Source organism: Panthera onca, chromosome B1 (genome assembly GCF_046562875.1).
Source record: "Panthera onca isolate mPanOnc1 chromosome B1, mPanOnc1 haplotype 2, whole genome shotgun sequence".
Classification (NCBI taxonomy): Eukaryota; Metazoa; Chordata; class Mammalia; order Carnivora; family Felidae; genus Panthera; species Panthera onca.
The window spans coordinates 197,401,614-197,426,495 of NC_138342.1; the positions used below are offsets into that span (position 1 = coordinate 197,401,614).

General features: G+C 38.6%; 1 protein-coding gene across 3 annotated transcripts in view; it reads left to right on the forward strand.

The window, feature by feature from the left end:
• The window catches only part of GPM6A (glycoprotein M6A), a 352,146-nt gene that overhangs the window by 189,108 nt on the left and 138,156 nt on the right, over positions 1–24,882 (forward strand). Inside the window, exons 1-2 of one of the 3 annotated variants that reach the window (XM_060652843.3) lie at positions 2,658–2,709; positions 3,995–4,053. The exons of 1 other annotated variant lie outside the window; for it this stretch is intronic. In XM_060652843.3, coding sequence (XP_060508826.1) covers positions 4,017–4,053 — 37 coding nt within the window. In that variant the 5' untranslated portion in view covers positions 2,658–2,709; positions 3,995–4,016. Of the gene's footprint in view, positions 1–2,657; positions 2,710–3,994; positions 4,054–24,882 lie in introns of those variants that run through there. One more of the 3 variants, XM_060652844.2, reaches the window with a different exon arrangement.

Consider the following 24,882-nt stretch of genomic DNA (forward strand, 5'->3'; position numbering starts at 1 on the left):
CTTTCTGACTTAGAGCTTAAACCAGCAGTCAAAATTTTCTTTTTTTTCAAAAATGTTTTATTTATTTTTTTGAGAGAATGCAAGTGGGGGAGGGGCAGGGGGAGGGGCGGGACAGAGGATCTGAAGCAGACTGTGCTGAGGGCAGAGAGCCCGATGTCTGGGCTAGAGCTCGGGAGCCCTGAAGCCATGACCTGAGCTGACGTTGGGCGGTCAACCGACTGAGCCACCCAGGTGCCCCCAAAATTCTCTCTCTTTTTTTTGAAATGTAGGAAGAAACCAACTAAGACATTTCCTTTTCAGGATAATGTTAGATCCGTGTCTGAAACATTTGAGGAAAACCAGCAGATTTCTGAACAGTATTCATGTCTCCTCTATACTTGGTTCATGTTTTCACATGTGTTTTTTGTTAGTCTGACTCAAAGACCTTAAACATTTTTGTCCATTTCTTAAAGTTGATCCTGTATTTGGAACCCTTAACTTGTCGTTTAATCTTAACTCTGTTTACTTGGCTTTACAGAGTCATCACAGAGATGACTGAATTGTATACTAGAAGAATATGTAGATATTTTCTTGGTTTATATGATAAAGTGTTTATAAAGATAAGATGAGGTATTAAGGAAAAAAATAGCTCCAAATTAAAGTGAATTAAGAGAAAGGAGAAGGACAAATACGTTCAGATTTAGTGACTAATGCGTCTTTAGCTTGTGCGGGAAAAATGTAGTAAACGTTATAAATATTTCTTAGATAATATTTGAAAGAGAAATCATATTTCACATTAACTATCATATTTTTAGGCTGCCTAGTAAACTCATACCTTATATTTTAGACAAATGACTACAAGAGTGGGGTAAGTGCAGTGTGGTGTAATGGAAAGAAATTAGGTTGTGGCATCTCACTGTGTCAGCTTCTAGGTCTTAAAGGAAATCTAAAAGAAACATTGTTGCCAGTTTTTAAGGCTCATGTAGCATGCTTTAGGATTCATGTAGTTCATCTACAATATAATGCCAATCATTTCTTTCTTCTAACTAGTGTTCAGATACTTGATTGTTCGAAATATTTTTAATTCAAATGAGACCAAAATTTTATTTTTTTCTCATTTATTTTGAGAGAGAGAATGAGTGGGGGAGGGGCAGAGAGAGAGAGAGAGAGAGAGAGAATCCCAAGCAGTCTCGGAGCCGTCAGCACAGAGCTTGACTTGGGGCTTGATCCCACAAACAGTGAGATCACAACCTGAGCCAAAATCAGGAGCCAGACTTTTAACTGACTGAGCCACCCAGACGCCCTGAGATCAAAATTTCAAAAGACAATTCGACAAACAACAAATGAGCCCAGCAATCACCTGCCCTCAAATAGGGAGAAAAGGAAATAAGGAAATTCATGTTTAGTGGGAACCGAGTTTCCATTTGGGAAAATGAGAACATTCCGGAGATGGATGGTGGTGATGGCGGCAGAAAGTGTGACTCTACCTGATACCATCGTCCTGTGCACTTCAACATGACTAAGATTGTATGTTTTACGTTACATGCGTTTTACCACAATAACAAAGTTGAGCTTTGTTCCCTGACGGGTGATGGCCGTAAGGAAGCTGTGTGTGTGTGTGTGCCGTGTGCTCCTAAAAATCCATTTAGCCTGGATTTGGGGTGGTTCTTCACACAGAGTAAGTTGCAGTTGTCCTCTTTTGTGAACAATTTGAGTGTGAACAAGTCTATTTGGGAGAAAAATTTGGTCATTCAAAGGAATGTGTTCATCTTCCACAAGGCTTCCAGAAGGGAGAGTCTAGTTACTTTTCCATTCATCTTGCCCAAGGAATACTTTTTGTTTCCCTTTCATTTCTTCCCTTTCTTTCCTACGTGTGGTGGAAAAGAAAGCCATGCGCTGAAAGCTGAGGTTTGAGAATGCTGGTGGCCCTCGTCGTGGAACAGAGTGTAGGCTGGGGAAGCGGCTGCCAGCGTCAGAGTGTTCGACGAGAAATCGCTGACGTGGCTTCTAAGACTTCCTTGGTCCCTGAATCTCCTCGGATCTCACTTTTTGTCCTACGTGTAATAGAAAAGTCACCCTTTCCCTATTTGTTTTACAAACGGGTTAATGTGTGCGGATGTGTTTTGCAGATTGTAAACTGCTCTAGGTATGTGAAGTGGCCTTATTATTTCCACTGCTGTTACCATTAATGACTCTTCGCTGAAGACTTGTGCAGCATAAAATGAGGCAAGAAGGTAAATGAGGAGTGAGGCTCCATTGTGTTTTGACTCTATGCCAGGTTATGTCAGCCCTGGGCTAAGTTGGAGCACGGACACTGCTGTGATCTGGCTCCTTGATTTCCCTCTTGGTTTCTTTCTTTCGGTCTGTGCCCTGAGCAAGCAGCTCGCTCACAAACCCTCGAATACAGATTGAAATATATTCAGAAGAGATAGGTTTTTTATTTATTTGAACTACACTTACCTGTGGGTTAAATTCATTTGAATGGGGAAAATAAATCACAGATGACTTTAAAAGGAGGAAGTCTGAACACTGTTTCCTGAGAAATCGTGAGACATCCAGTGGGATGTTGCACGAGATTTGTCTTGCCTCTAAATAGTTGCTTTTGTAATGATTTCAAAGGAGGCGTGTAACGTGTTGCTGACCCACTTTAAAAATATGTGTGAAATACAGGCTATAATGCAAGGAACTTCAACTGTGGATAATTGGGATGTGAATTAGTTTTCATGAAAGGTAAGGAATTAGGTGTGTGTGTGTGTGTGTGTGTGTGTGTGTGTGTGTGTGTGTCTGTCTCCATGTGCTGGCTTATTTGGACATGGAGACAGGGACAGGGATTCTTCCTCATACTTGATACTCAAGTAAGGCTGTATGTGCCCTTGCAAGAGAAACTGTTTATTTTCTCACTATACCTTTTGTGAAGTTGGATTGCGCCCTGTCGCTCAGTGGGCTGAAGTACAAATGCTAATTTATTGCCAGACTGCAGGGCTATGATTTGCATTCCAAATCAGACTGCAGATTCCCATTATAAATTGTTTATCCCGCCGTTCCTTATCTCGAATTTGTTCCTTCTTTTATTGTCCTACTCATTCCCCAATAATGACCCTGGAAGCTATTCCCTTTCAAGAGATTCCCATTTAAAATCAGCAGTTTTCGTGGACTAAAATTACAACAATAAATTACAAAGACATCAGTAGATTCCTTTTGAAAAACTTCAGTGTTTTTCTCCCTTTCCCTTAAGAATCGTAATGCACTGAAGTACAATAATTGCTTAAAACATATCCTTCAGGCTTTAAGGTTTACACCGTATTTTTGTATCTTTTTAAATCTGAAAGGTGTGAGCTTATAAAACCTCTGTCAATAATAACCTCTTACAGATAAACCCTGAGATGGTATGATTGCAGCCTTTCTTGCCACTTTAAAATCAAAGTAACTAGATGCTCGGAGAGGAGAGCAAAGCAAACGTGTTTTCGCATTTTCGCGAGGTATCTGACTGGTGAGAATCAGGCTGCAGCATAAAGAAGCAGCAGGAATCTGGGCTTTCCCACTCTGGTGGCAAAGAGGGGGAATCATGGGTTGGTGGTCTGCTTCATGTTAGGAGGACACCCCTCCATCTGTTCACAGCTCAGCCTCTTTCCAATTTAAAGCCCAGATTTCCATACAAACCTCAATTTCTTTTCCCCATTTTAAATGCAAAGCAAGGCTTGTGAATCACAGAGTCTCTGCTCCTGGGATTCAGACCAAATTTCCCCCCAAAATTCTCAGGCTGTTTGCTTGAATACCTGCTTACAGTGGTACACAATGGGCAGCTTTGAGAAGAAAAATTGATAATCTTCACGGAAGAGTAATTTGAATGAAATTACACTTGACAGTCTGTCTCCAAGCAAACAAGAGGCGCGAGGGAGCCTTTGCTAAGCTCCCAGGACTTGCCCAAGCCACTGCTGTGGGAGCTTCCCAGGGAAAAAAAAATCACCAGTTTCTCCAACATCTAATTGAGCTTTTGATTAATTCCGTGTACCAGATTCTACTGAAGAAAGGTAGCCATGGAAGAGAATATGGAAGAGGGACAAACACAAAAAGGTACTGTGCTAAAAAGGGTTTGTTTGTAACTAAGTAATTATTTTGCAGTTTCCTTGTTTGCTTTAGACACTTGCCAGTGGGGCTAATGAATGTTTCTCTCTTGGAAGGCATTTGTGTGTGTGTGTGTGTGTGTGTGTGTGTGTGTGTGTGTGTGTGTGTTTCCCTTTTAGTCCGTAATGTCTGGCTTGAATGTTGTCATTATTTGCAAATCTTTCAGATCTCAGTGTCCAGATGCAAAGTCGAATTTGGTGATAAGAGCATTGCGGTATTGTTGCGAACTCTTCCTTAGACCAGTCTTTGTTAACCTTCCTTTATTTCATGCTTTCACGCTTGTCAAGCTGGGTCAAGGGACTCCTGGCGTGAGCCACAGATGCAATATTAGGACCTAGTTGTCGCTAAAAATCTGATGATGTAACCATTATCGATACCTTTGAATGGACATCTGATAGAACAAAGACCAGGCGTATATTTATTCTGTTTTGGTTCGGGCATCTTGTTAACAAGATCTTTTTTTTTTTTCTTTGCGTGGTTGCAGTTTGGTTTTAATGTAGATGGAGCAGAGGTTCATAAATTTTCCCAGTGAATAGTGATGTTAAGGTTTTCCTTTCTATGGAGTTGACCATAACCCACTTCTGAGTAATAAATGTCAAGGGTATTTTTTGATCCGTTTTTTAAGTCTATGTAGGTGTATCTGCTGTTTAAGTGAAACGGCCATTTTTATAGGTTAACAATAGCCAAATATTGACAATTTCAAATGATTCAGACACTCTAGAATGTGTGTGTGTGTGTGTGTGTGTGTGCGAGCGTGTGCACGCGCACCAAGTGGTAGCTGTGGAGGGAAGTGTAGCTGTATCTCAGGATCAGAGCATTTTCTCTCATGTCTGTTCTCAGGCTTATGTAATGTTGTACAAAATGCTCTTGTGTTCTTAGGATGGAAACAGTGACACAGGTAATATACATGAAGGTAATATTTAAGAGTAGTGCTGAAATATAGCAATCATATTTGGTCTTGAATGTATGTAAATGCATTATTTTAGAAAACCATATTTTACATGATAAAACAGATAGTTTGGAAGCATAGTACAGTTTTTCATTATTTTGAGCCATTCAGCTTTGCTGAGTCTTGAGGCACACACATATATACACACACACACACACCCAAACACTCACATATACATAATCAGAGACTGTTGACATCACATATATAAAGGTTTTATATAAGCAACAGGAAGGTAATACGTAAGCTAATGTCCAAATTTTAGTCATTAGCACATTTGTTAATGATACTCTCCAAGGAAACACAATAATCTACCTGGGTGTCATGCGATCTAGTTCTTAAAAAACAAAACAAAACAAAACAAAAAACCCTCAGCTACCTTTATTGTATGAACAAATAGCTTAAGTGCTCATTGGAGATTTGAAATGGCAAATTTTTTCATGGTGATTTTCACCCTTTAAAGGTATCTCAATTGACTACTTTGGGAATAGATTTTCTTAATATTTTTATAGCACATAAGGGCATTGCTTCTTGGCCAGTTAATTTGTTGAAGGAAAAATAAAGTGATAATTTTCACATAGAGAAGTGATATTCATTACACTAAAAAAATCTTGAGATAATTCATGGGTTGTGGTAACAGGTTGAAAATGTCTGGGCAAGCCTTGGTAGATACTGGAACCAAGAAAAATGATGTCATCAGTTATGTTTTTCCCAGGTAACACTGAAAATCTTTCCTTCCTGGGGATGGAAGCAGCAGGGATGTGATGAGGAACAAACATCCTGTCACAGTGGGTTTTTTTCTTTATCATTAAGGTGTGCATATTTAGATTAGGAACGGTAGTGGAAAATCATCTTTTAAAAACGAAAAGAATAGGTTGTATGATGGTCTGTAAGTATGTAAGGATACATAAGTAAAATACCCATAATTAAGCTTTTTTTATTAATTGAGAAAGATGATTTAACTCTTCATTCCTGTTTTCTGTTGCTTTCAACTCTGCCTATGGCACCTTTTCTATGTGAGTTTGCTTTTAGAAAGTTACATTTGAATATAAATGCTCTCTGTACCTGTGCAGGGGTCAGGGAACAATGTACATTTTGAGAGGATCTAAGTTGGAAAGCTACTTGGCAAGCAGATTAATCGTAAGAGATTTTTCAAGAGTTGAGATGGGCAGATTTAGTGATCCATCTACTTTAAAGGAGAGCAACACTTTGCATCAACTCTCATCCTGTTTTTCTTAAATTGCGCAGAATTTTCTTAAGCAATAATTCACGTATCACAGAATTCTCTTCTGTTTGAAAGATGCCCTCCTGTCCCTTCTTACAATTTCAATCTATTTTTCCCTGTTACAAATTAGAAAGACTTCAGTTCATGTCAGTATTGACCCATGTCAGCTTCCAAATTCAACTACAGTATGAAATGGAAGCCAGTGGTTCCATAAACATATTTGAAAAGATAATATAGTTGATGCTTGGAAGATATTCTTCCATAAGAAATGGACTTTTCTTCATAATGAGATCTCCCTTCCCCACTTAATCTGTAAAAGGCAATTGAAAGTAGCCCTAATACTTACCCTAATTTAACCATATATGTTCAGCCTGGAAGAAACCATATATGTTCAGCCATATATGATTTAGAAGTATGGGGTTTAACCATGTATGTTCAGCCTGGAAGAAACCATATATGTTCAGCCATATATGATTTAGAAGTATGGGGTTTAACCATGTATGTTCAGCCTGGAAGAGAGCTCGATTTAGAAGTGGAGGTGACCGGGTGACCTCACAGTCAATTCTGCTCAACACCTTGGCGTGAAACTGAAATGAGTTCACTAATCTGTTGCTGCACCCATTTCTGCCACCGTCCCAAAAGGCGAGCATCTCATTGGACTGAGTGGGAAACTAGTGCTTTAGGAAACATGTCTTTTTTGTAAAAACATGCCCTGTACGTGAAAGCCAGTTATTTTATCTTGGGTTCAACCAAAGCAACAGTATTCTGGTATTGGAGAAAAAAAGAGAAAAAGGGAAGAAGCTGTTTTGAACTTGGCCCTTAGGTACAGCCATAACAGACCTAGCATCCCTGTTGTCAAAACTTGGGACACATGGTCATCAAATCATGGCAACAGTGGTTTCAGTTACTGTAGAGGGATTGAGGCAAGTGCATGAAGAGAGTTTCACACAGATTTAAAAGGTATACGTTTATGACTTCTGGACATGCAGCCATGTCTGGAACATTTCGCTCAGTCCTATGGGAAAACACATAAATGATTTAAGTGTGTCTGATCATTAGTGACTTAGTGAACGTGTGTTCCAGTGGCCAGACAAGTGGGTGACCATTACTTTACAGACAACCGCAGTGAACAAGTTACTGAATTAGGAGGAGGTCAGAGCCAATGAATCAATGATTAGAAGAAATGATGACATTACACGGACACGAAAAGAAAATAGCAATGAACATGAGAGCTAGCAAGTGGGAATCTTCATAAATTGGCTGAACTGCTCCAAATAGCCAGAAATTGATTGATTTAATTTCTGAACATGAACATCATATGGATCAAAATCTCAAAATTAACATGTAGTGTACCAGAAATGTTTGATCAACTCCAAAGATAATGGCTACGGCGTTACTCGGCATGTTTTTCTAGTATAATTAGCAGTATTATGAATCTCTTTGTCAACTTCTTGAGTTCAGCGGAGGCAACCGCAGCCTCTGCCCCAACAGTGATGCCTGATGTACCCTGTCCTTGAAGGACTCAGTCCTTGGTGATCCTCGGGGACTACATCACCAGAGGAAGGAGAAGCTCAAACTCATGTGACAAGGCGTGGTTTGTCATCTGCACACCGATCCCATGGCTGTTGTTTAGGGGCCATCGTTCATCTTTAGCCGAACACACGTGCACGTGCCCCAGTTCAGCATATCCTTAACTTGTTAAAACCAAAAAGAGTATCTGGATGAAAGGGCAGTACACAGGTTAATTTATTTTTTTTCTCTTGCTGTCTTAACGTTTGTCTCATAATGAATACTGTACAATTATAGTTGACATGTCTACTCATAATTATATACTTTTCATTTTACATTATACATTTCGACATGCATTACTATTAGGAAGTCTGTGCCCAAAAGCGTGTATGAGATATTTATGGGCTGACTGAAATTCTTCTTGAAAATTTTTTTGATTAGGGTTAGTTTTGCCTCTGAGGGATGACTTTGCAGCCTAACCCTTCTTTAGTCAGATGTCATCCCTCAAGAAAAGACACCACGTAGTAAGTGAAAAGGGAGGTCCTTTTGGCTCTATGATTAAAGAGGATGTTGGGCAACTTAAATTGCCCAGTGATTTCAGTGCCAGATAGTGGCCTAAGGACTTCACATAAATTAACTCATTGACTCTTCACAATGACCTTAAGTGGCACTAATACTGAGGAAACTAAAAATCAAATAGGTTAATTAACTCGACCAAAGTCACATAGTAGCAAGGAGTAGAGACAGACTGAGACCACGCCCTACGCTGTGCTAGATATCAATAATGGCCTTTCTACCACACCTTTTTTTAAGTGCTGTGCTTAAACCACACACTTCTACTACACTAATGAGCTTGCTCTGTAATGTATGGCCATGTTCATTATCACCCATTGTGGCCTTTTTGGCTAGATGTGGACAGCTTTGCAAGTGCAACCAGTCCCTAGGTGAGCCAGCAATATGTGACCTGTGAGTCTTGATTCCAAAAAGATGAGCTGGGTCAGTGGTACTCTTCTCTTGAGAATTGAGAAAAAAAATGAGCCTTTTGGTTTTGTTTGCTTGTTTGTTTAGAGAGAGACTGTGAGTGGGGAGAAGGGAGAGGGGGAGAGAGAGAGAGAGAGAGAGAGAGAGAGAGAGAGAGAGAGAGAATCTTAAGCGGGTTTAATCCTCACTAAACTTGGAACCCGACTTGGGGTTAGATCCCACGACCCTGGGATCACGACCTGAGCCAAAATCAAGAGTCCGATGCTCAACCTACTGAGCCACCCGGGTACCCCAAGAATAAGTGATTCTTGATGTGCCCTGAAGATCTCTTCATTCTGCCAAATATCTTTACAGTGATTGAGCTATCATCCCTCAGCTAATCTGAGTGAATCTGTGTCCTTTGCAATCAAAGACCTCTAAATAAAACAAATGAGCAGATCCTTTTAGGAATCTTATGGAAAGAGATTCAATGTTAAGAAATATTCCCTGACTTTAACCTACCAAGTGACAGGTGAACCAAATGTATACTTACTATATACTTGAATCTCAACGTGAAACTACTCTGTAACATCCTAGGTGATTCTGAGTTTTTCCTTCACCATTCATTTTTTACAGTGAATAACTAGTTCAGCTTAAAACCACGACCTACCAGTAAGCAACTGTTGGTAGTAAAATATTTTGAGAACCAAGGAAAGCAAAGAGCCCAGAATGAATCGAAGTGTCTGCTTTGTTAATAGACTTGGAATCTTTAATAGTATTCCATTGAAATCCACAAGACAGTGGCTAGGCAAATAACAATCACAACATCAAAAACCTTTGAATAGTCATTTAAATGGAAGAATTAACTAGCCTGGTTTTGCATCTTGGATGTTGGCTACTTGCAGATCCATGAAAAAAGGAATTTGTCTTGTCTTCCTGCAAGTGGACTTCATCTCAACAAATATTGTTGGCTGCCATCTTGATATTTGAATAACAGAGCTACGAGAAACTGGGACATTCAGATTTTATAAAGTGTATAGGAGAAATCTGTCCTGTGAGTTGACAGCTGTGTTTTTACTGGCGGTGAATACTGGAGTCTAAGAAATTATCCTCCTGGTGTTATCAAATGTAGTCCAAAGACACTCGTTAGTGGGGAGAGTTAGGTGCGTTTGTCATAAAAAGTGATATCCCCAGAGCTTCTGCTTTGCTCTGATTATTATGACTTCTTTGGTTCCGATAAAATATTTTGGAGTTGTGTCATCTTACATTTTCTTTGGATCAGTTGCTGATTATGTTTTTTATAACTGTGGTGCTATTTGTCTCAGAGATCCAAAATCCTCAGTAAAACATGTGCCAACATCTTAGTAAGATAAATGATGCATATTAGGGTTTTCTTTTCTTTTTTTTTTACATTATCATTAGAATGAGTATATTCACCTTTTTAAAACAAAAGCTCTTGATACAGTTACTTCATTTTCTCCCTGAATTGAAACTTAATCTTAAACATTTAAGGAGACTAAATGAGAAGTCCAGTGTAGTAGATTGAGATATTGGTACAGAATGCACTTGAGTGATGACTTCAAAATGGTTCTTAGAAATTATTTCTTAATTAGTCCAGAAGGCAAATGGCTTGTGTGGGATTCATAGAATTCAGAAGATAACTGCTAGTTTGTCAGTTTTGGCTTCCATTTTCCTCTGAACATCTACCCCTCCCCACTATGCAAAATGTTTGACAGTTTTCTTTTTCATATATCGAAGACAGACTGCCTGGCTTCTTTTCAGAATCCTTTTGGATACCATCCATACTCACAGGTGGCACAGCTGTGGATTAGCTGACATGATGAAAATAATTCATGGTTTCCCCATGTGCTCTCTAGTCAAGTTGTGACCATTGTCTTGGATATTCTTAATCCGAAAGAAACTTTATTCTTTGAAAAAGAATGGAAAATAAAAGGAAAGAAAAACAGAAGATAGCTGATTTGTTTCTCTCAAATTGTGAACGGGAAATTTAACTTTAGCTCCAGATAAAAGCCAGTCGCGAATTGGGGTGGGTTGTAGAGCACATTGGGGAATTAAGTGACAATAGGAGCAAAGCTGAGGTCAGAGGAAAAAGGGAGGATGACTCTTGACTTTTAAATGATGTGTGTTCCTCAAGTCTTAAGGTGGAAGAACACGTTGGAACGTTACTGCTGGGTACAATCAGGATAATTTCCAAAAGAAAGACATTTTGGCACGTAGTTTAAATCACGTAATGTTTTCGGACCTTAATTTCTATCATATGAGAAATGGTAATCTTTTAGGATACCTACCTCTACAAAAGAGAGCAATTTGATGGAGTCTAGCCCTGAGAATGACGCTAGGAACGTAAAACATGCATTGCCTCTGATTATGGAGCATGCATACTTTTTATTCTCTAGCAAAAGTGAATCAGTTGAGAAATTTTGTTAATTATCATTTCTCACTAATAATAGAAATTTCAGTGTTTTGCCAAATGCTTTCTTTTTCTTTTAATGTAATTGATTTCTTTCACTAGAAAGGTTCTTTGAATGATATATTAGCTATTTTTTAATAATATAAGATTTGGAAGGAAAACTTTTAATCGCTTATATTCCTTTATTGTTATTTGATGAGAAATATTATTTTCTTATAAATAATTCAAACAAAGAAATAATACATGGCCAAATCCCTTTCCCCAAAACCTTAGCCTTTTTTTTTTTAGTTTTTGAGACACGTCTCCCATTTCCTACAATACTAGATATTTCATTTTTAATAGTCTGTGCCATATCAATTTTGCACTTCGATTTAGTGATTGCACATCTGAAACGTAGCTGTCTTTACTAACATGGTTTATATTTCATGGAAAAATAGTAAATATAGTAGCTAATACTTAATAATCCAGGCACTGTCTTAAGCATTTCATATTGAGTATCTAGTATCAGTATTAGTTAATACATTTTGATTGTGGTTTTCTTGTCAATTTCCAATGCTTTTTGACTTTCTAGACACACTCTTTCATCAATGGCTATTTAGTTCAAACTCAGCTCTACAAGGAAAAAGAAGAAAACCTCATACAAATATCCAGAGAATAAGGAGGATTTTAATGAAATGAGATAGTGTTAATTTCATCTTTGAGAAAGAATGGTTCTAGTTAGAAAAACTATTTTTTTCCATAATAATAGCATTCAAATGCAAATTTTGGAATTTTAGACTGGGAAATTCTTTCTTAATGGTAGGAAAGAATTGTATTCATTTTTGTTAAAACACCATCAAGTATTTTGCAAGCAGAACTAATTTTCAAAAAATACAGGCTTGAACATTATCTGAGCAATGGATCTCGTAGACATGACGTTGAGCATGGTTTGTCCATTAAAACCAACTTCAGGGTTTGAGAAGTTCTTTTAAAAAAATTGTATATTTCTTTTGAGAGAAAGAGCATGAGCAGGGGAGGGACAGAGAGAGAGAGAATCCCAAGCATGTTCCACACCACCCAACACGGGGTGTGATCTCACAAACCATGAGATGATGATCTGAGCAGAAATCAAGAGTCAGATGCTTAACGGAGTCACTCAGGCGCCCCGAGGCGCCAGAAAAGTTCTGATTGTCTTAAGTGATATCCATATTTCACCAAACCCAGATTCATTTATAGTTTGTTATACTTCAGAGATTTTATTATGGATTTTCATCAACTTTTTCAAAATCTCATCCTTTTACAGTATAAGATGACAGTGGCTGCTACTTTTACAGAATAACTGAAGCTAAAACATTTTTAAATTTCTTTATTCAACCACCCGCATAGAAAATTGTAATTAAGTTATAAGATGTAGAGTTCAGAAACAATACAGTAAGATTCTCTTTATAAAGATCGGACATGTAGAAAAGCCAGCAGTCTTTGTAGCCAGTCAAAAGAATTGATTGGCCAATTAACTTGTGGGTTCCGCCATCAAATGACTTGTTACAGCCCTCTCACTTTCACCTCTAACTCGCTTTCTTTGTAACTCAGTCTGTCTTAGTCCTGGTTTTTTCAAAACCCTTATTTTTTGAGAATTCATTTTCTCTGCCATTATTTTTGGGTTTGGCGGGTTTAATGTGAGTTTTAGATGAAATAGTGACTAGGTGGACATTCCTGTCATCATATCTGCAGCATTGTAAGAGTCTACTAGATTCAGATCTGTCTCCCTGTCTCCTTTCCTCTCTTCCATAACATATTGTGACCATTTAAAAGATAACTAAGCCACTTCCCTTGAGGCAGAGACTCAGTTCCCAAAGTTAAAGGATGTTATAGGTTTAATCACTTGTTTGAACTGTTGGAACAATTACCTTCTGAAAGTTTGTTTAGCATTTAATGAAGGGCTTCTCTTATCGTTTATTTTTTTATGTACTATATGTTATACCCCTTCCCTTTTCGAAGTACAAATCCCATAAGGGATGGATTTTATCTTGTTCTTGAACCCAACTGCCAAGTTTCTCTGAATACAATCCCATTCATACCTGATGGATGATGATGGTGGTCATGGTGGTAATGGTGATGTTGATGATGGTGATGATCACAGTGATCATGATGATGGCAGTGATGGTGGTGGTGATGGTGATGATCATGATAATGAAGGTGATGGTGATGATGATGATAGTGGTGGTGATGGTGATGGAGACTAGGAGAAGAGGAAAAGAAAGAGGATGAAGATGGAAGAAAGAGGAGGAAGAAGAGGAAGAAGAAGATGAAGTCAACTGTTCAGGTTAAAGGAAGGGTGAAACTCTTTTCTAAATAAAAACAGATCTTTCAGAACAGCTAAATCTAATTTGAAAAAATGCTGTCACGACTCCATTTCATGTCCTTAGGTTTGAATTTAAAAAAAAATCTTTTTTTTTTTTTTACCTGAAATACAGTTTGATAGCCGCCTTCGTGAAAATGAATAGATTTTCATTTTTTGTTTTTTTTAAATTTTTTTTAATGTTTATTTATTTTTGAGACAGAGACAGAGCATGAATGGGGGAGGGGCAGAGAGAGAGGGAGACACAGAATCGGAAGCAGGCTCCAGGCTCTGAGCCATCAGCCCAGAGCCTGACGCGGGGCTCGAACTCACGAACCGTGAGATCGTGACCTGAGCTGAAGTTGGACGCTCAACCGACTGAGCCACCCAGGCGCCCCTAGATTTTCATTTTTATTATTAAAGAGTCCACATATATATTGCATTACAATTCCAGCAATTAAGTGAAATATATGGAACGGTCAAGTTCAGTAGGTGGATCCTGAAACCTGGAAAGTCATGTCTCACAACATTTTATAAGATGCTAATAAAGAAAATATAGCATAGGTGTATTTAAACTCGCTGACACCAAGCTCATCGTGTTCATTAGTCAGCGTTAATCAAAGAAAACAAAATTGTGGAAGAAATAACAGTTTAAAATCATTGAGGACAATTTAATAAGATAAGGCCTTTCTGAAGCTCTATCCAGCTAGTCCATATTCGAGATCGTAGCTTTAAAGACCAGCATGTCAATGAGTAGCATTTCCCTTTACCGTCTTTTATGCTTTCAGTTTTCATATTTTTATCAGTATACAATCTTGAACCGTTGCCTGATAGTGTGGTTGTGACCAGGCCACAGTCTGAAAGCTCGAGTCACTGGTACGTGAGGAGTATTTATCACAACATTTACAGGATCATCTTTTTCTCCCTGAAGAGAAAAAATTTGGCGTACTAATTTTTTGGTATACTAACCACTAATTTATGCTTTGGGATAAACATGTGATACCATTATTTGGCGAAATTGAGAGTGAGTTCTTCCTGAGCTTCTAAAATCATGTCACGTTTTATATGCCAGCTATGTGGCCAGGCCAAAAAGTATAGTCTCTGGGAAAGATTCATTACAGAGATTTGCTGCAACACTAGATAAAATTTAATCAGCAAAGAGGTGGCAAGCACTTACTGTTGACATTGGCCTCTACACCACAGAAGACTTAGGAGCTTCAGATGAATGACATACAACGTTCTTTCGTAATGATGTTTGGTAATGGCGTCTGCATGTCAAGGGTGGCTGCCATTTTTGCATGAACGTCAAAAAAATTTTACTCATTGTTTCTGGTAAATTAGAGGGAAATTTTGTATCACATTCATGGTTCTGTCATCATTACAATATGTGGCTGCAGCTCCAGTACTTTGTTTTTTTTTCTTTTCAAATTTTGCAGTGACGAAAGGCAACATCATTGTGGGTGTCAAGGTCTCTTCAGGCAGCTGGATGTCCAGATGCCTCTCTGCCACCAAGCATTGCATACGTCTTAAAATATTAAAAATACAGAGTATGTTTTTAAATCTAATATGCTCTATTTAAAAAGCAAATCAACTTCAGGGTGCCTGGGTGGCTCACTAAGTTAAGCGTCTGACTTCAGCTCTGGTCACGATCTCACAGTTCATGGGTTCGAGCCCCGTGTCGGACTCAATGCTGATAGCTCAGAGCCTGGAGCCTGCTTCGAATTCCATGTCTCCCTCTGCCTCTGCCGTTCCCCTCCTCGAGCTCTGTCTCTCTCTCAAAAATAAATAAACGTTAAAAAAAAAAATCAACTTCACTGGCTGCTCCATTCCATCTGTATCAGATTCCCAGTGCATCTCCTCCTATATATTGTCATAACCACTTTGCTTCAGCCTTAGGTACTACAAGAATTTTTTTTTTTAATGTTTCTTTAATTTTGTTTTGAGAGAGAGCACGAACGAGATAGAGGAAGAGGGAGAGAGGGAATCTTAAGCAGACTCCACACCCGTGTGGAGCCCATTGTGGGATCATGACCTGAGCAGAAATCAAGAGTTGGACTCTTAACCAGCCAAGCCACCCAGGAGCCCCTAAAAGAATTATTTTTAAATGCACTGGTTGATTTGGCTTACTTGACTGTATTATAGATGTATTAAGTGGAACTATGTCAAATTGCTAACATTAGACAATTTTCATCTGCAAAAAAACAGGTACTTTAATATATCTATCCTCTTAGCATATACATTTATGAAACTTTTTAAATGTGTTCGTCATTTCTATTGAGAAAATAGAAAATAATACATGATATGGAACTATTAAGATTTGTGTATTTACATTAAGTATGGTTAAACTTATCAAACTTTCTCCAATTTCTTTATGACCTCATTAATTTGTTGTGTTTTTTTCCCTTTTAACAAAACTTGGCAAAATGTTTGGAGTTTTTTGTTTGATGCATTTATATATAATGGGAAAGGTAACATTTTTCTCATTTTTGAGGTCATCCGATCTGAAAGTTTGGTCATTTGGGGGCTTCCTAAACATAGTACTAAATTAATATCTGTTTTTTTCTGCCTGTCTCAGAGTGGACAGTATGACCTTTCATCTAGAGAGTAGAATATCTGCTTTGTTCCTCCCTGGATAAAATAACACTCCCCAAATCATTTCCCATCTATGTGGCATGATCCAAAGGAATCTCATCTCCCACAAGCTGAGAATGTCACTCTGCCACGAGCAGTTCTTACTTACATCATCCGAGACAGGTTTGCCAGGCTGTTTGTGGTCTTTGAGGGGCAAAGACTTACATACCACTTCAATATGGAATGTAACCCAGACATTAAATCGAACTATTACCTTTTGGGTTATTTTGATGTTTTATTGTGCAAGATAAAGAAGCCTTCATTGAAAGGGTCTTCTAATCCGTGTTTTAGAAATAGAGTGATGCCACAGTTTAGGCTTTGGAGTGGACAGTAATTCAGGACAGCACCAAAGAACCCTGAAATGCCCATTACTTTATGTAGATGCACAGTTTCACCTGTTAGTTTTTTAAGTGTGGGTGTGAGGGGGGAAGATAGGAATGGATGGGAAAGAATTAGGGTGGACTAAATCGTTTTATTTTTTATTTTTGGACTAAATTGTTTTACAGCAGTTTTGGCCCAGAGTGGGGAGACTCCCACCCCTAATTTAGATGAACTCCATTCAGTACAATTAATATGAACCTCATATTACCAAGAATTGGACTTACATTTGGTTAGCATACACTGATTAAAGCAATTTATTTCTCCAGCCCACATTTTGGGTTAGATTTGCTACATGTGTAACTTTATTTTTGTTGTATTTTATGTATTCCTATTTATGTTCCATTTTGTAATGTCTCAAAGAAGATTCCTCTTCAGTTTCTGCAATAATGTTTAATCATCTGTCACAAATGACACAGTTATTAGAATCATTTCATGATTTCTTGACCACTTAGAAGTCTGTAAAATTTTTAAAAAAATTTTTTAGACTTTTTTTTAATGTTTATTTTTGAGAGACAGAGACAGAACTTGAGTGGGGGAGGGGCAGAGAGAGAGGGAGACCTGAATCTGAAACAGGCTCCAGGCTCTGAGCTGTCAGCACAGAGCCAGACGCAGGGCTTGAACTCATGAATTGTGAGATCGTGACCTGAACTGAAGTTGGACGCTTAACCAACTGAGCCACCCAGGTGCTCTTATATAGTTTTTTTTTTTTTAATTTTTTTTTTTTTTCAACGTTTTTTATTTGTTTTTTTTTTTTTATTTATTTTTGGGACAGAGAGAGACAGAGCATGAACGGGGGAGGGGCAGAGAGAGAGGGAGACACAGAATCGGAAGCAAGCTCCAGGCTCCGAGCCATCAGCCCAGAGCCTGACGCGGGGCTCGAACTCACGGACCGCGAGATCGTGACCTGGCTGAAGTCGGACGCTTAACCGACTGCGCCACCCAGGCGCCCCTATAGTTTTTTTTTTTTATTGTACTCTTAAAACTGGTCATGTTATTTGAAACAAAAAAATTTTAATATTTTTTGAAAATTTATTATCAAAAATCCATCCTGCTTAAGAAACCGTAACAAGTTGGATGAAAAGAAGAACTGAATCTGAAAATATTTGAGTCATGTCCTTATCAAAAGGGTTTTGTATATGCCTTTTGTCTAAGGGCTTTTTATTTGTTTGCTTTTGAAACTGTGTCCTATTTCTGTGATGACAAATAGAAGTCTTCTGGAGGTGTCTGTTGGACCTCAGCCCTCTCCCTCACTACAATATGAACATTTTTACTTTTGTGTATAAGGAAATCCATATTATCTCTAGTCCTTGTATGTTTTACTTTGTTGCATTTGTGTCACTCTTTGTTATGAGTTGAGTTTCTGATGCTGTTCTCAAAAATTGAGTCTTAGGTTCATGGAAATGCCCGGTGGTGTGGTGGGGGGAAGGGAACAAGCAGGAATGTCAACTCATGAAATTGCCCAGAAAGGACAGTGGCCCACAGTCAGAAACTAAAAAAATGGATATATGCTTTGGTCAAGCAGAAATGATTTCTACTTCAGAAGAGGGCTGGTGGCTGGAAGAGTCTAGAAAGGAGAGTGACCGGAGCTCCCTGGGATAGCTGAGGAGAGAGAAGCCTGGCCTCTGCCTTACGATATGGAAGGGCAGGAAATCAGACAGGGTTAGAGGGCAGGGTTGGGAAAGAATAATGTTTCCCGTTTTTCAAAATGAAAAAAAAAGAAAAAAAGAAAAAAAAAGAAAGAAAGGAGATGTTATTACCTATCAGGCCCCTGAAATCTGTGAACTCTCTGCTCATAAGTAGCCCCTGGCAAGGATTTCCAATTTCCTTCATTTTCTTTTATGTGAAATACAGCTGAGGATTTGCCAGACAAAAATTGAATACCTCTTTTGGAGCCGTGTAAAAAATGCATTTTATATTTCCCTTGGTAAAATTGTTTCCTGAGGAAATTCGCTATTTTCTAAGGAGAAAATGTAGGCCACAAAGAGGAAAAAAAAAAAAATTCTTCCATTTCAACTGTGTGCTGCATTTGCTTGGATAAAGAATTGACTCCAGTTTAGGAGATGAATAGAAATGACACACTGGAGAAGAGTAGCCAAAAAAAAAAAAAAAAAAAAAAAAAAAAAATCAAACCCGTCTGTGTCAATGAAAGAGGTAAGTTGCCTCCACCCCCTCTACTAAAAAATAATTTTAAAGACTTTGCGTTGTTTGTAAATTTTCGGGAAGGCAACATGTGGTCAGTCTGCAAGGAAGACGGCAGACACTCAGCACGTTGCTCTTTGTGAAACCCAGCTGAGCCCACGCTTTCCCAGTCCGTGGCCAAGCGCTTGTGTCGTGCTGTGTAGCCGCGGCAGCACGACGCAACGAGATGTGGACCCAGCCTGTGTGACCAGATCACAAATGTGGTGAATGGAGTGCTGTTGCGAAGAGAAACTTACTGCCAGGTATAGTCAACCGAGCTTCCTCAATGGTTGTTAAACAACGCGCCAACAACCTTTGTTGCTAAGGGGATGACTTGGCCTTAAATTGTTAGAAATGAAAACCTTAGAAGAATGATTATGAGCTGTACTTTGCGACTTGGGTGTCTCTGTGAGTGACACAAGTTGTGGCAGTGCTTACGCTCGGGTTTGCCTGGGTACCACCTCTTCTAGGTGTGTTGAAGCCTAGACTGCTGTCCCTCCTTCTACTTCTGATTTTAGATTCTGATTCAGTAAGTGTGAGGTGGGGCCCAAGAATCTGCATTTCAAACACTCTCCCAAGCTTGACTACAGTTGCAAATCCCGGGACCACACTTAGAGGGCCCCTGGGCTAGTAGATGATCCTCTACTGGTTTTACTGTGTAAAATTCAATGGTGAATTTCCCAACTGAGATTTAGAATGTATACATCAAAATAAGGGTATTACGGATTTGAAATCCGAAGCCTGAGAGGAAAAGCGTAGTCAGAGATGGCAGTCATTTAAAATGAGAACTTTCTGGATAATAACCCCCAAATTTCGCTTTTGAAAATCAAAAGGATTTTTGAAATCTATGATCATGTGCGTAAGCTCTTGATTACTTCAGAAAGTGGTCTGAAATGTGCAGTGATACACAGCCTCCCATCTGGATGATTCAGTAGATACAGGAGAAAATTATAATCATGGGATGACAGGGAAATGTGATTGAGATAGGAAACTTAGAGTTACTGAAAATGCTAACGCATGTAACAATAAAACAGTTAGGCATTCAGTGTACGTGCGACCTCAGTTGTTTAGGGGGAGGGTCTGAACATTGATTCTGTGTCACACTGGACTGTCATGAACTGTTGCTGGTATTAATACCATTGTTAGCGTCACTGGCTAAGGAACAAACATCTTAGATAAATTTTATGTCGGAGATCATGAAAGATCCAATGAAGGTCACCTGTAGGTTATAAATATTATAACTAGGATCACAAGGCATTTTTTATTTACAAATTAAAGTAAGTATAAAAAAGTGTGACTGTTGGGGTGCCTGGGTGGCTCAGTGAGTTAAGCGTCGCTCAGGTCATGATCTCATGGTTCGTGGGTTTGAGCCCTGTATCAGGCTCTGTGCTGACAGCTCGGAGACTGGAGCCTGCTTTAGATTCTGTGTCTCCCTCTCTCTCTGACCCTCTCCTGTTCATGATCTATCTCTCAAAAATAAATAAATGTTGAAAAGAGTTTAAAAAAAAAGATTGTAAAAAAAAAGTGAGACTGTTGAGATTCCAGTTGTTAGCATGTGTTATACAGTTATTTGATTTTTGCATTTCTCTGTTAAAATGTACATAAATTATCTGGAAGAAATAACTGAGCGTTTTTTGCACACTGAAATGGAATATGATATCAGATTAGTTAATTTTTCTAGAGAAAAGAGCCCTCAAGAATCTGACGTAATCATTTTCCCTTGAAAAAAAATGAAGACATAGGCTTAACTCGCACAAAACACAGCTTGGGACTTTATAGAAATTGGTGAAATTTTTGTTTTGATCAGAATGACTTTCAAAGTGAGGTCAGTATGCACTGGGGAAGAAAATGCCTCTGGGAACTTATTATATGTTCATTAGCTCAAAAGCAAACCAGCAAACAGCCGAAGACTATGCCTTCCTCTCAGTATGGCCCCTATGAATGATACCTCACTACTTATTACAGGATTCCCAGATGTTAACGTCACTGTGGAATTATGATCTGTTTTTGGTAAACACAACAGAAAAGGTTTGTGAATACAGTAGAATGGGGAAAATGGCTTATATTCTAGCTCCTCCATATTGACAGAGAAAATCATAAACTGCCAGAGGGAAGGTAGTGGAAACAACCAGAACCATTCACTGTGGGTTCCAGTCCCAGCTCTGCCACATGCTGGCCATATTTTTGGTCAGGTAACTAAATTCTGATCTAGACACTAAATTTTATCATCTATACAATAGGCAAAATAATGTCTATATGTTGGGATTGATATATTATTAAATAAGGTAATTTTATTAATTATCTACATGATTGGTACTGGTTGGTAAATTGTAGATGTAAAGTGGGTTTTTATTCATCTTTTAGAATATACTATTATTTTCATTTGTGTTGTATTGCCTCCTTGTCCATGCTAAAAGCCATCTGAAATTTACAAAGTTTTGTCGTTACACATAGATAATTATTTTAGGATGACTATGTGCCAGCCACTCTTCTAAGTGTCACTGAACGAGGCCAGCTGGATAATGGGTCTTTTGATGTGAAGGTGGAGACAGGCTGCAACCTAGACAACATCCAGACATAAATAAACAGATAAATAAGAACACATCAGCGATATGCTTACAAGAGAAACAGACTAACTTGTTGAGAAGTGACAGGATTGTACCTGAGCGATTGGCAGAGGCTGCAGTCTCATCCGAAGATTCCCCCGGGGGAGTGGCTGTGCTTGGCTGCTTACTCACCTGCCACCTTGTGGGCGGGCCACAGCATTGCCTCATCACACAGCAGCTGGCTTCTGAGCAAAGGATCAAAGAATATGCGAGATGAAAGGCACAGTGCTTTTGCAATGTATCTTGGAAACAACATTCCAACACTTCTTCCTTAGTCCATACATTAGAAGCAAATCAATAAATACAGCCCTTATTCAAGTGCAAGAAATTCAGAAAGGCATGAATGGCATGAGCACGGGTCACTGAGGACCATCTCAGAGGCTCTCTGCTACAGGTATCCACAGGTGCCTCAAAAGCAACGTATCCTAAATGCAATTTATCCATTTACAGTGGAATCTTCTCTGCATACTTTGTTCTCGACTTCTGTCACTTCTGACACCATTTATATATTTATATGCTGTGTCCAACTACTGCCTTCCACGTTCTCATCCACATCTAGTTGGTCTTCATATACTTCTGCTTCAGAAATGTCTCCTAGTTCTGGCTTCTTTTCATCTGTTCAGAGCTGAAATCAAGAGTCAGACGCTCAACCAACTGAGCTACCCAGACATCCCAGCCTTTAGGCTCTTAATTCTTGGGGCATCTGGGTGGCTCAGTCTGTTGAGTGTCTGATTCTTGATTTCAGCTCAGGTCATGATCTCACAGTTCATGAGCTGAAGCCCCGCATCGGGCTCTGTGTTGACAGTATGGAGCCTGCATGGAATTCTCTTTCTTTCCCTCTCTTTCTCTTCCCCTCCCCCATTTGCACGCTCACGCTCTCTCTCTCTCTGTCTCTCTTTCTCTCTTTCTCTGTGTCTCAAAAGATAAAAAAAAGACTCTTAATTCTTGCCATAAATCTATTAATCTGATTAAAAAACATGCTTCTCATAAAGATGTTGCTATATGGACATGTTTTGAAAGGTGGTGGAGGGGACAACATTTCAATTTTAGAAAGTTGATAAAAGCCACAGAATATTTGAAAAATAATTTACTCTTATTATGAAAGAGTGTGTGTGTGTGTGTGTGTGTGTGTGACAGAGAGAGAGAGAGAGAGAGAGAGAGGGTGGGAGGAGGGAGAGGGACAGAAAGAGAGAACTATGAATGGCCCTATTTTATGGTATTTCTATTCTATTCTAATAGGTATCTCTATTCATATGTTTTATTTTTCTTTGCTTATTTTCTCATAAAATAAGTTCACCTGTCATTTGATGTTATTTATAAAATAAGCTCATTTGAGCCTCAGTATTCTGTTAGGTAGTAGAGACTACATGGAATGATTACATTAAATGGAATCTCTAGTCCAAAATGTATGAAATATCTACCAGAAAATAAAAACATTCATATTTTATTCATTCTCTCTCTCTCTCTCTCTCTCTCTCTCTCTCTCTCTCTCTCTCTCTCACACACACACACACACACACACACACACCCCAAAAGCAAATTATAAATGTCATAAAGAAATGGCCAAGTGAGAGTAAAACATCTTATATGTTATGTATCTAAAGGATTCATCTAAACATTTCTTTCACTATGGTGCAGGCATTGATGCTGCCTTGTTTTCCTTTATAAGAAGGAGCAATCTATCTTTTTTTTCAATTAAGAGGTGACTTCATCATGTCGTGAAGTCCTTCAATCCATAGCTTTTGTTGTTCTTGCTTTTGAACTAAATAAAAGCTTCCTTAAACAGTAGTTAACAGGATTATACAGTTTAACATGTGCCTTCATAAACTTTCATTCTTTAATATAGAATGGAGATAATTTTTCCATTTGGTGTTTTCTAATTTGGAGAATATGGTATCTTTATACTAGGTATAAGTAAATGCCCCAATGGCATTTGATTTTGTAGTACAAAGAGAAGCTAAATATTTCAGGCATTTGGGTAGAAAATAAACTCATAAAGGCAATAACCAGGACAAAAGATTAAAAGCATCATACTTGTTATACTTCTAGCATTCTGATAATTTAAAAAATTGATGCCACTTTTAGCTGTTGTGAACATCTCCATAGTGCAGTTTCAGGAAATCTCATTAATATATCAGTCCCTTTATTTTACTGGTGAATTTGTTGACAGATAGTAATTGGGCCACTGTATTGAAATGCCCCATGTAGCTCAGAATTCTCTGTGTGGGTTGGCATGACAACCACAGTGGTCGATTAAACATGCCCAGAAATGGAGAAACTGCTTCTCAAAAGATGGTAACTAGATGAGGGAACAGGAGACCATCCAGAGAATGGCAAAATGGATGGAAATTTCTAAGAATCGCTTTGAGGGTGCTATTCTGTCTTGATTTATGTAGCCTTAATAGGGTAAACACAATATGTAGGAAGAGCTAGAGGTTTAAAACTTCACTTAGATGATTGGCATATGTATTTTTGATTTTGCGTAGATTTTTATAAGAAAAGGCTGAGATAGCCTTAAAAGATTAAGTACTCTTTCAGAGAAAATGCTTATATTACCCAGAACAAATGGAATCACTATAAATGGTAACTTCTCCTTAGCTCTTTCCCTTTGAAAGCATTCTGGGAAGCGTATGGCAGATGATAGATGCAGATGGCATAGATTGGCATGTTGGCACCCAGGCACTGCCTTTGCCAGCCAGGATTGCCATGGCCAGATTTAGGGACCAGGGAGATGGTGAACGGATAAGTCATTAGCAAGACAGACAGAGGTTGGAGGAAGACTGATGGTTGGCTCCAGGTCTCTTTTTTCTTCTGTATTTCGAGTCCATTCTGTGGCTTGTATGTGACAAGTAACCTAAGACAAAATTTGGAGGTAGTCCATAAAAGCGAGTCTTCGTAATCATAGGACACTTCGTATTTTTTTGTCATTCATTTTTTTATTACCAGTACCTCAGACAGCACTTAGGGTAGGAGGAGAAGGCATCAGCTACCTAGCAAGTCTTGTTTTTAATTAGCTTGATTTTATTTGGCTACTAAGATAATAAAGACAAGATAAAATGGGCACAACAGATTTACTGTGTCTGTAACTGGTGTAGGTGCCAAGACAGTCCATAAGTGACGTGAGTGAAGGCGGCAGATTTTCATTTGATTCTTTTTCATTAGTGCTGCGCCTGTATGGAAATTCAGATATGGATGTTTTGAGTAGTCACTGAACAGAATGTAAATATCAACTACAAAAGAAATAATTTTGCGTAGCCAACATCATTTCAAAAGTCTCTTACTGAAATGAATTTTAAACATCAGGCTCCTTTATAACATTTTTGAGAGGGGGTGGTATTATAGATCGTCTTCATTCTACAAAAGGAAATTAACTGTGTAGGATTAAGGAGCTAATTAGTGACAGAACTAAGCCTAAGACCCTGCTGGCCTGATTCAAATGCAGGCTCTTTTTATAGCCCCGTGGTGCCTTCTAATCCCGCGACCATCCCTACTGTGGTCCAACGTGATAACTTCCGAGTTCCACGAGCTGTCCATTTAGTGCAAATGAAACCAATACTGTTGGCTTGATGAATTTTATTTTGGTTTTCCTCATTT